At 43.2% G+C, this 16,782-nt stretch overlaps 1 protein-coding gene across 1 annotated transcript in view; it reads left to right on the top strand.

Annotated features, from left to right (window-relative positions):
* The first annotated feature begins 2,643 nt into the window (after nt 1-2,643).
* LOC144784026 (syntaxin-binding protein 4-like) overlaps nt 2,644-16,782 on the top strand; it is a 1,158,996-nt gene continuing 1,144,857 nt past the window's right edge. Inside the window, exons 1-2 of the mRNA XM_078662726.1 lie at nt 2,644-2,657; nt 2,849-2,922. Of these exons, the coding sequence (XP_078518852.1) occupies nt 2,644-2,657; nt 2,849-2,922 (88 nt within the window). The remainder of the gene's footprint in view (nt 2,658-2,848; nt 2,923-16,782) is intronic.

Raw genomic sequence — 16,782 nt, 5'->3', positions numbered from 1 at the left:
CACCCCTTGTTGTAAATTATTTTGTCCACCCTAAGCGTGGAAGGGTATACTCAGATGTGAGTCCCTTGCTCATTGCACCATCAGGATTCAAGCAAGCCGGGCCGAAGACGGCTGAAATGCCAGAAACCGGTCCCCGGAAGCTTGTTTCCTTCCCAGTGTAAGAATTGGCTTTTGTAGTCTGGTCTGCCCTGTTCCCATGATGCACTGGGCCAGGGACAGACTAATTTGCATACAGCCAGGTTCTGAAACTGGGATGGTGCAATGAGCTAAAAAACGGTGTTGGATCTAGCCCTGATCTCTTGACTGGGTAAGAGTACTCTGCTTAATTCAGAGACTCTGTCCATCACCACCCCTTGTTGTAAATTATTTTGTCCACCCTAAGCGTGGAAGGGTATACTCAGATGTGAGTCCCTTGCTCATTGCACCATCAGGATTCAAGCAAGCCGGGCCGAAGACGGCTGAAATGCCAGAAACCGGTCCCCGGAAGCTTGTTTCCTTCCCAGTGTAAGAATTGGCTTTTGTAGTCTGGTCTGCCCTGTTCCCATGATGCACTGGGCCAGGGACAGACTAATTTGCATACAGCCAGGTTCTGAAACTGGGATGGTGCAATGAGCTAAAAAACGGTGTTGGATCTAGCCCTGATCTCTTGACTGGGTAAGAGTACTCTGCTTAATTCAGAGACTCTGTCCATCACCACCCCTTGTTGTAAAAAAAAGAAAAAAATAAAATAAATCTCTTCTACTAAACAGCATATACATACACCTAAGGGACCAGGAAGAAGATCACAGAAGACTGAATCCTCTATTAGTCTGGCCTGGCCACACGGGTAATAGGAATCCGACAGCCCACTCTAGTTCATAAGGTCAGGAATATACATTTTACCTGAGGTCATTATTGCTATTACTGTCTGGTTTTGTGTTTGGTCACACAGTCACAGATGTTTAATATTAACAATACCTTATATATAATACACATCACAAACAAAATGACCTCTTCGCGCTGCAGTAATGCAGTAATGGATGTTATTGTAACCCATGCTTGGGCTCAGGTTGGGCATATATTGATATTGGGCTGCTTGCTCCTTGACATTGCTCTCCTTTCATCTTTTTTTACATTCTTATTTTTGATGAGTGTCTGGCAGCTGCACTATGCTGTCAGGGCTCTCGCTCCTTTATTTTGGTGCTCGTGCACTTTCGTTGTTTGGCCACTTAATTTACCATTTGAAAATGACTGTCAGCCAAGTATGAATGGTAATTTAAATAAATAAACGAAAATACCCTTGCTTAATGGAGACTGTTGTATGCACTTGTTACTTGACATCATGATGCATGCGTGTGCCATAGCAACCATGGTGGAATGGTGTAAACACATTCTTAAATGCCTGCTCATGCGTTTATATGCATAGTGATGTCCCAATGCAAGCATGCAACACAGCAGCTAACGTGGAATGGTGTCTTCTTTCATAAAACACATAGGTAGATGGCCACCAATACAAAAGTATGTGTTGTGATAAATCGATGGCCGATAAATCGATGGGCATTTCAAAGTGGATTGGTTTTGGCAACGCTTGTTTTCGTTCTTACTAAGCACTCAATGGAAGTCATGTGTGTATTTGTTTTCGTAAAATGAAATCCAAATGTTATGGGAGATACCCTTTTTAGGAAAGGGGATGGGTTTGCTACAACAAAAACAAGAGTCCCCTTTCCTTACTTTATAAGGCAAATTGTAGGAAGACCATACGCTCAAACCCTACTCTGTTACCAAACTTTGCAATAAATGTGGGGTAGAGTCAAGACAAGCTAACAAATTTACACGAAGAATTTTTACCACTTTCACATCTAATCTTATACCACCCTCTAATGATAAGATTAGCAAGACAATAATGGCAAAATGCAAAGGAATGAAATATATATCTGTTTTATTTATCCAACGGGTTTTGTCCTTTCATAATTCATACTTGGTGATAAAAAACATCATATTTATTAAAAAACAATACAATACATAATAAAACAAATGTATCTTATAAGAAAAAAACTTTTTTACTTTTATGTATTTTTCCATGTGCCTAGCAGCTGCAAGGTGATACCATTTTTGCACTTTTTGTGTGCCACTTCTTTACTTTTTTTTACATTTTAATTTACTATTGTACCATGGCTGTCTACGAGCTTGAAATGGTAAATTAAAAACTGCTGCCATCTGTCACAACACATGTGCAAGCATGTGTCCGAGCACTAGTGTGCAGTGGTGTCCCTAAGTATGTATGTGCATACATTAAAATACATGCATCATGTGTATGCGTCATAACACAATCGCGTGGTTTGTTGACCGTCTTGGAATGGGTTTACTTAGAAAACCCGTTCAAACATTGCCAGATGTGTGCGCAAGAGTTTTGATGCATGCATCTATAGGTCAGAGCTACTGGCAAAGGCAGTACCTCGGCCTTGGGTAGCTGAGACTATTGCCTTTGCTAATACTTGTTTCATATCTGCCTTTTATAGTTGTGAGCAATCCCAAACATTTTTTTTTCATGGTTACGAAGGATTCTTTTTACAACGCTAATTTCCATATCTGTTAGTTGGAAGCAAACGGTTGTACGGGCATCTCCTAAGGCTGCCGGGCACATTCTCCTCTGCAGCAGCGATCATGCTTATACACATGTAACGTTTCGTCCTACTCCATGTCCGGCAGTCTGGCATGTGTTCTTCGTGTGTCTTGTATGGGCAGTCTAGCACATATGACATACATCTGTCTGGTTGCGTGTGTGCTTGTAAGTATGTGTGCCTGTGTGTGTCTTAGCACATGTGTTTGAGCATCTGCTAACCTTGCATGCATTTCTGCTGTGTTTCAGGACACTGATGGGTCCTTACGGCATGGATCGTACAGTCTACTGCATCGAGTTCACTGGCTGCGGCAACGGACTGGGTAAGAACAGTCAGCTCTGTTAATACAGAATATCCCTAAACCTCGCTGCTTTTGAGCACACTGTAACAGGTTGGATGAACCCACCCCATTGTGCATGTAGCACAGCAGTTGTATTCTTATCTATGTATAATAAGTTTTAGTGACTGGCTTTCCTCTTCATCCTTAGGTTCACCAAAGCCCTGAATGTCCATAAGTGGCTACGGTGCTGCTGACTCTTAAGCCTGAAGACTTCAGGTTTTTTTCCTGTAGTTTTATTTAGAACTTGGCCCCAAGGTATCAGGTATCAGAGCGCTTTACACGAGCACCAGTTGCGTTACACGAGGAAGCATTCATTGTAGTTAAGCACGGGGCGATTAAGTGATTTGCCCAGAATAACAGGATGTTGAGCGTCATTGCGAGACTCGAATCTGGGGCTAGACGTAGATAAATAGGTTTTACCGATTCTAAAATACTGAATTTTACCGATTCGGTATTTCAGAATCGGTAATCCTATGTAGGTATCGAATCGGTAAAAAATACCGAATCGTTAAGATTCGGTATTTACCGAATCGGTAATTACCAATTCGGTAATTGCCATTCATTCCTATGGGCCTGGAGGCCCATAGGAATGAATTTCAATTACCGAATCGGTAATTACCGATTCGGTAAATACCGAAAAATTCAAAAGGGGCAGGGTGTCACTTTGACACCCTATTGCACCCCTGATTAGTGCTGGTGTGCACATGTGGCATACATACATGCCCTAAGTGCTTGTATGCCTGTCACATGGCACAGGTGTAAATGCACATTTATGCATTTACATAGGAATTCTTTATTTACCACCAACTTATACATAGCTGCCAAGGTTTCAGATTGCTATGTGTGACATTTTCATAATTTCAGGATAATTATGAGTGACATTTCAAAGATTATGAGTGACACTTTCTTGCGAGCAAAGAATCGAGCAATTAAGATGAGGGAAACGTATAAATATCAGAAATTAGACCTATTTGAGCAATGAGAAACTCTAAGTAAAGATTTTAAAACTGCTGCAAACAATCTAAAAACTGCTTAACAATCTTAAAACTGCTGCAAATGCCTGCCTGGGTGACTCATAATTATAATGAAATTATCAAAATGTCACACATCAGCTTGATTGCTATGAAAGAGGACGGGCATCTCCTGTTCTTGACACCGAGTGTTCTTCACTTACACATTTCATAAAAGTGATAGGAAGTATGTGTTTTATTCTATTGCTTTTTAATTGTTTCTCTTGTAAAATGCTGATCATATAATAAACTTGTGAATTTGAGATGGCATACTGTATTGACAAATAAAGATAAAAAGGCGGAAAAATGCAAATTAGTCAAAAATACAAGATAAAGAGCACGGTGAAACAAGGAGAATAAAACAAATGTAAAGTGGTGGTTGTTGTACATGACGAGATCACTTTGAGTGAGGTGAACAACTGAGTCAGTAAGGTAGGCACTGCTGCGCCAACCTTATTCATAAACGAATGCAGTAAGCTGGAATATAAGGCTTGTTAAGTAACTATTAAAACCAGCCTCAGATGTGACCACTAGAAGACAAATAAAAAGCAGACGTCTAGAAAGCAGTTCACATGATGGCTTCGCTAAGAATTAACAGCAAAAAGAGCAACGAATTGTGTTTATCTGCAGAACCACATGACTATACAACAGGATGTGAGAGGCCCTAACACAAAGCTCAGCTGCCTCGGGCCTTTAAATTAATTAGTCAATTGACTCGCGGACTCTCTGGCCGCCGAAGTCAGTAGTGGCATGGAAGCATGATTTCTGGGCAAGCCTCGGGAGAGGCTGTGACTGAGACGCACACAGCGATCACAGCCAGGCAGGCTGTGTACTTTAAAATGTCATCCATAAAGTGAGCAGCCACAGTGCGATGGTCCGGCGCACCGAAGCTTCACAGTTAACTTGTTTGCACCGTGAAGAGATCAGCGCGTACTCTGCTATAGCAAACAAAACTGTTTTAAGTCATTTTAAAAAGAGACTTACTGCATTTATGGTTTGCCATTGGTTTCAGAACAAGCTTCCACGGCTCACCCTTCAGCAGAGCCTTCATATTCTCTCCCTACGCAGTCAAGACAGTCCGCCTAGGTGGTTGCTCTCCGATCTCACTGGAAAGTCCACTGTCTGAACAGATATCGACTTTACCAGTTCGATACTGTCAGCGCTTATGACGTTTCGCTGGTTAATGCGAGACAATATCTTCCCAACAGCTTTCTTTCTTGCTTGCATTCTGTTATTGCAGACCGCAAACCAGCAGGCGTGAAGCCGCGCCTTTCCTCATACTTTCCGCTTCCTGTCAGCAGGAAGTGACGTCCCCCACAGCGCAATTAGCAACAACCTGAAGCTACCTTAAATCATGACTGCAGGCTGCCATCAGCCACGCCACGGGCAATCTGATCTCAATGTATGGTATGTGCTGTCTGGCATTGTAGTACAGTTGTTACTTTCTGTGTGAGACTGCCTTAGCTCCGGTGCCAGAGCCAACACCTACGGGAGCACAGTTCACGCAGTGCACCAGCCACGGTCAGTACTCGGCTCTGCATTGGCGCTATCAGATGAAAGCTGAGTCGACAGCACAGATATGCGTGACAATGCATTTCAGTGCGGTAATGCGGATTACCACACTGAAATGCGTTATAATCACGCCCGTTGCGTGATACTTGGCAGGACTGCTTATAGTTGGTGGTAAATAACGAATTCTTAAAGCCCAAAAGCACTGTTTACAGTGCTTCCTACATCTCATTTACCGAATCGGTAAATGATGATTCGGTAAATACCGAATCGGTAAATACCGATTCGTTATTTACCGAATTGGTAAAATAGCCTCCTACATAGGGAAAGGCTTTTACCGGTCGGTAACGGACGATTTCGGCCGTTACCGACCGTTAAAAGCCTACCTACATCTGGCCCCTGTTTCCTTAGATTTGATATTCACCGCCCTTGCCTTTAGGCTACATCCTCTTCCCAACTTCAAATTCAGACTTCAGGACCCGACTAAAGAAATCATTTGCTTCCCGGCAAATGGCTTATTCTGCTTCAAACTATAAATATCTGTAATGCAAATTTGCAAAAGCCCCATGATCCCATCTCTCCCCCATCTAACCTTGGTTTCTGTGATCCAATCCCAACCTACTCTAGGCATTGAATTGTTCGAGTGCAACTCCTTCTAGAGATGCTCCTGATACAAAAAACCTGTCTCTAAAGCTCTCCATTTAGCCTTAAAGCCAAATCCAGTCTTTGTATCAAATTCATAAAAACATCTATTTGATCACAGTTCTATAGTCAAGTGCAGCATGTCACAATTACACAGGTTAAGTACAACGCCACACGCCCCTTATCTGCTGTAAACATTACTTGGACACTTAGGATAAAAACAGGAAATGGCGTCTTACTCTGTCGATCTTACGAGGCTATGTCAACCAGAATTATTTCAAATGTACCTATATGGAACCTCAGCACTTCAATACAGAACAATGCATGCAGATGGCCATAATTTGTAATGATTGTTATCATTATCATATGGAGTATTGTCAGTATCTGTCAGACATTCCAGGTGCTAGGCAAGAATGCAATAACATTCCTACATATTTAATGGTTACCAACATTGTAGCTCACGTGAATCAGTTTCTACACAAGAGCTTGGATGTAAATAATTCTATTTAGTTCAGCCACTAAGAAAGCTTTATTTGGCACAAATTGTCAGAAGCGTAAAGGCACAAAATATTACAATAAATTATTACAGTGTTATTAAAAACATAAATGTCATAAAATCAAAATAAATTCACATGGTGCCAAAACAGTTAATCCAAACCAAAAAACATGAATACAATAGAACTATATACAGACGTCTTACATAAATACACCAAATCAAATAATAACCAAATGGTAAAATCGAGTTATACTGACACTGTTTACATTTAACCATGAAGACCTAATGGTATCACCAATAAAACAAAGCAAGGAATGCAATTTGAGCATTAACTCTTAAGTTTGCAGGTTTCTTAAATCTTCTAAGGAAGCTCTAAATCATCTAAGAAAGCTCTAATGCAGATTACTCCGGAAGGAAACAGGGCAACCCTATAGTATACCTTTGCATCCCTTAGTTCGTACAGAAGTTTAAAAGCGCCTTATGATACATAATTTTCTCTTGTAAAAATAATTGTTTAAGAAGAGATTTCCTGGGGATCAGGTAATATTTACAGGAAAGTGCTATGTGCTGAGTAAACTGTTCTGATCAATTATCACAGGGACATTTTCTGGTAATTTTGCTTCAGTTCAAATTTTTTGGGAATGTAGTCAAATAATGGAAAATGAGAAGGTGAAAGAGAGTTAAAAGATACCGGGGCTATGAATTGTTAACTATCGTAAGGTACAGTTTACATCCCGACTGCTCATTCCATACTCTGAACATCCCACTGTAACTTTAGGAAAGCCTACTTGTTTCCTGTTCCCAAGGCAGGCCTCCAGCACATGCTCTCTAAATTCTTTTTTTGAATACCTTAACATATCTTCTGGATGAGACCACAAATTCCTCTCCACCTGGTCTAAGCCCAACAAAGCCTATTTTATATTCTGTAACCACAGGATTCTATACATTATATCTAGGTGCATACAATCCTTAAAGATTAACTTAGTGAACAAAGTTTCTTGTTTGGACCAAACTGATGGCCACAATAGTAGGGGTTTAGTTTCAAGGCTATCCAAGGGGAAATCAACACCCAACTCACAATGAACAATAGATGCCAGGGTAGAGCGGGTACTGACAGCAGTCTCCTTAAAAGTGCATTTTCTGTTATTTTTAAAACACTCTTCTGCCCTATAGCCCAGATTCCTCGCTGTACACTGCAGTTGAAATTGTTTTCGCGTTATAAACGGTGAGCATCTGGGCAATAGGTTTATTGCCTAACTTAGCCCCTTCGATGCTGCGCAAATTCTCCCGCTGTGCGGGAGAATTAATGAGTGGGAGTGTTTCGTACAGCACCCGGCCATCCTTCGCACATGCCCACCGTGACGCCGGATGGCTGGGGGCCGTCCTGAGCACCAAATAGGTTAGAGGCAAACCTCATCAGCCCTTTATTAATTTTGATCATGTTGGGAATGCAAATCTCTCTTTGGAGCTGCCAGTCCAGTTTAGAAGAAAACTGGATCTCCACGTAACCAAAAGTGTTGGTATTTTGTAACTTACTCTATTTATTTATGAACCTCTTAACTATATGCATGATGACTGCCAATTCGATTATTATTATGGAACCACACATTTTACCTTTGTCACTAAATTCCTTTCGTAGATTTAATGCAATAGTACAAAGACTGTCCAGTGATCCATGTTGTTTTAACCAAATTACACATTTTCTCCCACCACTTCTGTAATTAACAATTCTTCATCGACGTACATCAAGCCATACCTTTTAGCATAGAATACTTTGTCCACTGGGACTTTAAGTTAACATATAAACACAACATATATCCAGGGGTCTACCAACTACAAACACAGATATTGCGACACCAATTATCCATGGACAGCTATCTGTTGAAACTGTTCTTTTGCACTGTTTTTAACATTGATCGTGACAGACAAAAATAAAACTCGTGGTTTGGGCATGCTTCAATTTTAATTTCACATTTAGATTTGCACTGCACCTTTTCTCCCATACACTCTATGAATACATCAGCTCACATCTTAACATTACTGATCCAAGATCATTAAAACACCCTTGGGCTCCTTCACCAATAGGGTGGAGTTGTAGCCCTATTAAAGGAGACCCAGATGATGAAGCATGTCACCTGGAACGGTGAGTGATGGGAATCCATACAATTTTTGTATATTCTTTTAGGATTTACATTTGAGAGACAGTCCATGGTGTCGCAATATCTGTGTTTGTAGTTGGTAGACCCCGGGATATATGTTGTGTTTATATGTTTACAGTGGAGCTTTTTATCCCGTTGAGTCTTTAAACCTTTTGCCTCAGACCCTACCCTATGTGTATTGTATTATGACTTTAAGTTAACATCAAGTTTGCTGTGGAACTGTCCTTCACCCTGATCTGCATTTAAATTCTCCCTTTAAATGAATGAAGTGGAATTTGCCAATATCTGCAGAAAGTGACAGAATTAGTGTTCCTTTTGAAAGAAATTTCCCTTATGAACTATGCATATTCCTTGCTAGCCCTATCCCTGAAGACAATGAGAGATGCTATTCATAGCATCTTTTTTCCTTGGGCAGGCATTAATGAAACTGAACAAATCATACCCTGTGACTATACTGAGGTACTCATAAGGGAGCAAACTGTCAACAACGTCCTTACTCTCACATAAACTGCTCTACCAATTTTGCTATCTGTAGGGACGTCTGAGGATAAGATCTTTATCAGTTGAAGAAATGTGGCAGCCTATTTATGCAGTATACCAGAGGGCCAAACTTCTTTACCCAATAAATTATCACTACTCCTATATTGACAATGTGAACCATGACATACACCACCACAGCTGGGACCTCTGGGGTACAGAACATGAGAAAACCCTAAATAAGTGTGGATATGTCTTTTATTTATTTATACAGTTTTATAGCGCACTGCTACCCGAGGGTGTCTAGGCGCTTGCAGAGGTTGCCCACAAAGCAGCTGCGTGATGTAAAGAACTGGTGCTTACAAAATTACAGCGTATAAAGCCAGGTCTTCAGTCCTTTCCTAAAGGACAAGAGATCAGTAAAGTTCTTCAATTGAAAAGGTAGCTTGTTCCACCATCTAGTGGTGATATTGAAAAAGCTTTTTCCACCCCATCTCTGAAGACAGGAGGATGGCACTGTCACCAACTTCACTAAAGCCGCGCGAAGTGTGCAGGCTGGTGTATGTCAATGGAAGCGTTTTACCAGGTAGGTGGGACCTGAGTTCTGTAAGGCCTTAAATGCGATACACAATGCCTTAAATCTAATGCGCTTCTCAATAGGCAGCCAATTATTATTGTCATTATTAATTAAATGTGTAAGTCGCAACAGCTACCCAAAAAGGGTTTCCAGCGCCGGCCAGACCAAGGAATAGATAGCAGCTCAATGCCAATGCAAGATGTTCAAGGCCTGTTTGGCTAATGAATATTTGGACAGACCAAAGAGCAATCTAGCGGTGGAATTCTGAAGTACCTGCAATTTTGCTATTACTGATATATTCGCTCCAACCAGTAGTCCATCGCATTGTCCACTATTCATTCAGAGTAACGTCTGAACTATTAAATATTGTATTCCAGTTGTTTAACCACTACCGAGCTGGCAAATATGTACCTCATCTATTTATTTTATTTTGTTTTGGTGTGTCTTGACAATAGCATCATGGTATATGAGGCTGATTCAAGTTTCTGAGGCTTGAATGGAGACTCTTTGTACAGTATTCACCCAGTTGGTAAGAAATTGGATCTTTCATACTGGTACGTTTATCTTTTTAAAACACATATTTAACTGATAGGATGACATTTAACGTGTAATAGTGTTTGGCATTTCTGCTTCTGAGATTCATTATGGAAACCTGAAAGTTTCAGTACATGCTGAAGTGGCGTTCCTCTCTTGGGTTTCCTGTAAATGGCCTCCAACACAGTAGCATTTGATCTCCAAAGCATGTTAAACAGTTGTAATACCCTTGCCAATGCTTCTCAATGACAGACTTAAAATCAGCTCTGTCCCCTTGGAGTGTTAATGTGTCTGGGTGGTAATGCCGAGGAGTAATCACTAGTTTTAATAATCAGATGGATGTTATGCTGGAGGTGGGTGGGGATAAAAGAGGATTTGTGGATATTAAACCATTACTCAAATTGCACCAGAGGTGAAGACAGCAGGGCGCTGGCACTTACTGTTCGTTTCCTTTCCCAATGTATTATAGATTATAATTCACTCTTTTTTGGCAGACACCCACGTTTCCGCTCATGGAGGGACTACAAGATGGTCAGTGCACCAGCTCCTAATCCTGCACGAGCCCAAAATCATAATAAATTGAGGGCACTGAGAGTTCTCGTCTATGGGAGGAATATACATTCATTTTATTCAATCAGGAACAGTTTTCCAAGTAGTAACAGTTTTTTTTATCATCACTCAATTTTACCCTGTACTTACTTTACCTTTCCAGACAGTATCTAAGTTTGTTTGCTTTTGTTTGCACAAAAGAATGCTATCCATTCCATTTCCCTCTCCTCTGCCCTCATGTTGAAGCCCAGTTAGTCCTTGTGAGATAGCCTTGCTCAGGAAAAGTAATTCTCCAAAGCCCAGCACCATATCAGCTATCGTTAAGGCAACCATAATATATAAAGGATTGGATATCAGTTGGTACACCCCAGTGTAAAGAACATATATTGGTATGAATTAGCTGTACCAATAAGTGATTTTTTTAGTTTGCACCTGCACACCTCTTGCGCTGTGCTTGTGAAATCTACTGTATTTGATATATCTTAAAAGGGGCATATATCGCACCTTAACTTGTTATTTGTCCGTGGGCTTGTAACTTTAGGTTTCCTATGTTTCTGCTGGTTGAGCATTGTTTTTCCTTTACCAATGCTTGCTTTTTTGGTGTGCTTCTCTTATTAGTTTCCTGAGGCCTGAACACTCATTCTTATTCACCTCTCATCGGCTTTGATGGCTGGAACTACTTTTGCCGATGCATCTGAAGAATTTTTTATGTGGCAACATCAGGGCACAAGTCCTAAAAAAAGAATAGGGGGGATGCTGACGTCACAACAGGAAGTGATGTCGCAAAGGTGGCTTGCAACCTCAGACTCATTGCCTTCCCTCGCTCACCCCTTAGATGCGATTGCATCAGAGAAGCCAGCGCGTGAGCAGTGTTCTGAATGAGCTCCGATCTCGCCCCAGAGAGGCCAAAGAATGAATGTGTGGCTCCATTTGCTCCAGTAATCGAGCTCCTGGTAAAATAAGTGGGGGAAAGCCGTCCATCCCTAGTGCCATTGCCATTGACTTCTATACCCATTCTCTTTCCTATTGGTCCACTCTGGTCAACCTCTCCCTCTGTCAAGGCTCATTCCTGTCGCCTTCAAAACTGCGCAGGTCGCCCCTCTGCTTAAAAAACCCACTGCTTATGCGAATGACCTCAACAACTTCCGCCCCATCACTAACCTACCCTTTCTTGCGAAGATCACAGAAAGATGAGTAGCGAAACAACTCTCTTGTCATATCAAGGACAATGATCTTCTTGACAATTTTCATCCAAAACTGCAGCACTGAAACAGCCCTGCTGCAAGTGATTGATGACGCGCTGCGGATACTCGATTCGGGTGAGTCTTGTCTTCTAATTCTCCTTGACCTTTCTGCAGCCTTTGATACTGTCAATCACAACACTCTCCTCAACACTCTTCAACAGAGAATGGGCATGGAGGGCACTGTGCTTAAATGGTTTGCTTCCTTCCTCTCTGATAGATCCCAAATGATCAAAATAGCGAACAGTCTTTCATCTCCTTTGGCGGTAGGTCAAGGTGTTCCTCAATGCTCTATACTTGCACCCACATTGTTCAATCTCTATTTAGAACCACTGGGAAATCTCCTAGGTATATCCGTGATCCACTATCATCTCTACGCAGACGACACTCAAATATACCTCAAGGCTGCCTCCACTCACGATCCCTCCATCCTAAGCTCTACTCTCGACTCCATTCAAAACTGGATGTCAACACATCAACTGATTCTGAATCCCTCCCAAACTGAATTCCTCCTCCTCTCCTCCTCACTTTCTCCTCCCCCGGTTCAATCATGGATGGAGCAGATGAATCTACTTAACAATAAACCCATTATTGTCGACAGCGCAAAATCCCTGGCTGTCATACGCGACAAAAAACTCAATCTAATCTCCCACATCAACTCCATTGCAAAATCTGCTCGATACCAACTGCGCCTTCTTTGGGAAATTCGTCGCTTCTTCCCGGAGCAAGACCTTAAAACCCTGGTCCAATCGCTGGTCCTCTCCAGACTGGACTACTGCAATTCTCTTCTCACTGGCCTCCCCAAATCCCACCTGTCCCCCCTTAAATCTGTTCTCCATTCAGCAGCTCGCTTCATTTATGGGGCCAAAAGAAGCGACCACATCACACCCATGTTATCCACCCTCCGCTGGCTTCCCATCGAGGCAAGATCTATCTACAAGACTGCCTTGCACTCCTCTCTTTGCTACCTGGCGAATAAACTGAAACTCTCTGGAGGCTCTAGACCATCACGTAATGCGGAAAATGTACTGCTTGAACCTCCCACTTTCAAGAAGGAAAGATCGATGGCCCAATCCCTTTCAGGCAATGCAGTGAGAATCTGGAACTCACTTTCACCTCAGCTCCGGACAACCACCTCCTCCCAGGCCTTCAAAACTGTCCTCAAAGTTCTCCTACTTCAAAGACACTTCTAAATTTATTTCACACCATCTCTATTATCCGAAGGAAGACCTTCCATTATAGAGAATTATTTTCTCCATGACTTTGGAAGTGCCTTCTCAGTGTGGTCTGCCATTTATTGCAGTATTATCCTTCTACCTGTGTTTGGTACTCTTTTGTAACATGCACACGCCACTTTTCTCTTGTAACACTCTGTTTGCTACCTCTTACATTTTGTTTGCTTTAGATACTTGCACAAGTGCCACCATTGCCTATGTAACGTTTGTTCTTGTGTTTGAGTGTCTGTCATTTATTGCAGTACTATACCTCTACTTGTATTATGTACGCTTTTGTAACCTGCACACATGTCACTTTTTCCTCCTGTAATGTACCGTTTGCTACCTCTTGTATTTTGTTTGCTCACAATTGTCACTTTTGCCTCATGTAACTTAACGTTTGCTTTTGTAATTTGCTCACTTGTAATTTTCTCCTCATGTATCAGTACTGTTCCTATTGTGAAGCGCTCTGACACCTTCGGGTAAAGTCTGCGCTATATAAAAACACAAAAAATAAATAAAAATAAATAAAATACCCTGACTCGAACCCCGGGCAACATGACTGCCTACATTTCTCCTACATTTAATTTTTTACTTAACTTTCCTTGGTTGCACACTAAACTTTGCCTAGCATAGTGGCCCGGTACTCCATTCTGCTTTTTAGGCCTCGGCTAGCGTTGCAGCTCATGCGCTGCTCGCTTTGCGAGGCATGCAGTATACATTATAGTGGGGAAGCTTTGTGGAAGCTCTGCCCACTCTCCGACCATGTTTTTTATATTTCCTAAATACAGCATTCTGATAGGTTTTAGAATAGCTAGTGTTCCTCATGACGGCCATGTCGTCATTTGTATCCTGCCACGGCTACTGGCTCCTTTACTCAGGCACTATTTTGTTCCCCCCACCCCCTCCCGTCCGTCTTTCCCTGCCCCTCCCACCCGCACTCCCATTCTGCCCTTTCGTCCACTGCAGTCCCCTCTGTCACTGCTGTCGTACTGAGGCTCCCTTTCCCCGTACGCCCTTTTCGGCCCCTCCCACACGCACTCCCATTCTGCCCTTTCATCCACCGCAATAGGCCCTCCGTACTGAGGCTCCCTTTTATAATATTATTTAACAAAGGCTGACAAAGAATAATAGTGTGCAGTCCACTGAAGTGCATCCCTTTTGGTACTTTTGCAGCCTTTGGTGAGTGTTGGAAGACAAACGGCAGAAGGTCGTTACTCTTTAATTATTTTCAGTTGGCTTGAACAGCTTGACGAATCTGCGGTACTTGGAGTTGTGTCATATCGTAAGAGGCTAACAGGCAATTTTTTTCCCTGGAAACGGGCAAAGAGTGAGTTCCGACGACGGACTGTGCAGTTTTTGGGTAACAGCTGCGGTGGGTCGGGCCATTCTTTCATCCAGGCGCCACAATGTACATAGCAGGGCCAAAGAAGAGCGCTATGAAGCACCCGGCGGTGGTGCCGGCTGCTGCACCCGAAGGCCGCTATGCCTGCAACATCGATTCTTCCTCGTACTCGGCACTGTACAGCTCAATGCATGCAAATGGAATCCGACACGGAATGCAAAATACGACGAATGTTATTAAAGTCTCTGTTGAAAAAACAGCCTTCCGGCAGGCGCAGGCTCACTCCCGAGTGCCATTATTGAGAAGATTGGACCAGCATTGGCACCTTTGTTCCTTTCTCACTTTGAAATATCTCCTGTGCCCCTGTTCCTTTCACCCAATTCAAGTTTTCCTTGACAGATTAAAAATGGCAGAAAATATATAAGGGTGGGCAAATATAGCGATTAGGACACAAGCACCGCCTATGCTTTTCAGGCGATAATGTTACCATCTCAAAATTATTTAAAAGTTAACATCAAACAGCTGGTGTTTTCAGTCACTTACTATTATGTTTTGCATTATTGATGATTGCAAACGGAGGTGGCATACATGGTGTGCACCTCATTATGGCCGCATGCAGAAAAAGGTTGAACACTGTCTTCCAAGTGCAGGAAAAGAGTTTGCCTGCCAGAAATCCAGCCCACAGTCCAAAAGCACATACACATTGGAGCTGAGATATAAGCATAAATTTGAGGACACAGAACCGTACGAATACATCATCAATCCGGCCTACAAGCCTGTCTGTGGTGATTTGCTTGGGAACTTGACACACACAGACCAGCTTATCAGCTGTAACCTATGTAGCACAAACAGTGTCTGTGTTGGGGTTGCAAGCCTGTTCCTGTGAGTTACAAACACGGCAGACTGTGGGCACTGTTTTTGGGTGTCTCTGGGGCACGCTTGTCAGGTTCCATTGTAAAACTGTGCACACATGGCACATTGACCTCGGAGGTACGTGGGCACACAGAAGGGGAGTCGATGCAGCGTACATGTCAGGCAGACTGTGTCCCTATGTACGATGGTCGATGCAGAGCACGGGGCAGGGTCTATGGGGAGCACGGTGCAGTCTATATAAGAGGTCAATGGGGAGCACGATGCAGTCTATACACGGGGCCTATGTGGAGCACGGTGCAGTCTACATGCGGGGTCTATGGGGAGCACGGTGCAGTCTACATGCAGGGTCTATGGGGAGCACGGTGCTGTCTACATATGGGGTCTATGGAGTGCACGGTGCAGTCTATATAAGAGGTCAATGGGGAGCACGATGCAGTCTATACACGGGGTCTATGGGGAGCACGATGCAGTCTACATGCGGGGTCTATGGGGAGCACGGTGCAGTCTACATGCGGGGTCTATGGGGAGCACGGTGCAGTCTACATATGGGGTCTATGGGGAGCACGGTGCAGTCTACATACGGGGTCTATGGGGAGCACGGTGCAGTCTACATATGGGGTCTATGGGGAGCATGGTGCTGTCTACATATGGGGTCTATGGGGTGCACGGTGCAGTCTATATAAGAGGTCAATGGGGAGCACGATGCAGTCTATACACGGGGGTCTATGGGGAGCACGGTGCAGTCTACATGCGGGGTCTATGGGGAGCACGGTGCAGTCTACATGCGGGGTCTATGGGGAGCACGGTGCAGTCTACATGCGGGGTCTATGGGGAGCACGGTGCAGTCTACATGCGGGGTCTATGGGGAGCACGGTGCAGTCTACATATGGGGTCTATGGGGAGCACGGTGCAGTCTACATACGGGGTCTATGGGGAGCACGGTGCAGTCTACATATGGGGTCTATTGGGAGCATGGTGCTGTCTACATATGGGGTCTATGGGGTGCACTGTGCAGTCTATATAAGAGGTCAATGGGGAGCACGATGCAGTCTATACACGGGGTCTATGGGGAGCACGGTGCAGTCTACATGCGGGGTCTATGGGGAGCACGGTGCAGTCTACATGCGGGGTCTATGGGGAGCACGGTGCTGTCTACATATGGGGTCTATGGGGAGCACGGTGCAGTCTACATACGGGGTCTATGGGGTGCACGGTG

The sequence above is a fragment of the Lissotriton helveticus genome, chromosome 10, assembly GCF_964261635.1.
Source record: "Lissotriton helveticus chromosome 10, aLisHel1.1, whole genome shotgun sequence".
Classification (NCBI taxonomy): domain Eukaryota; kingdom Metazoa; phylum Chordata; class Amphibia; order Caudata; family Salamandridae; genus Lissotriton; species Lissotriton helveticus.
The sequence above is the reverse complement of the archived record's forward strand: the minus strand, read 5'-3'. Positions and strand labels throughout refer to the sequence as shown.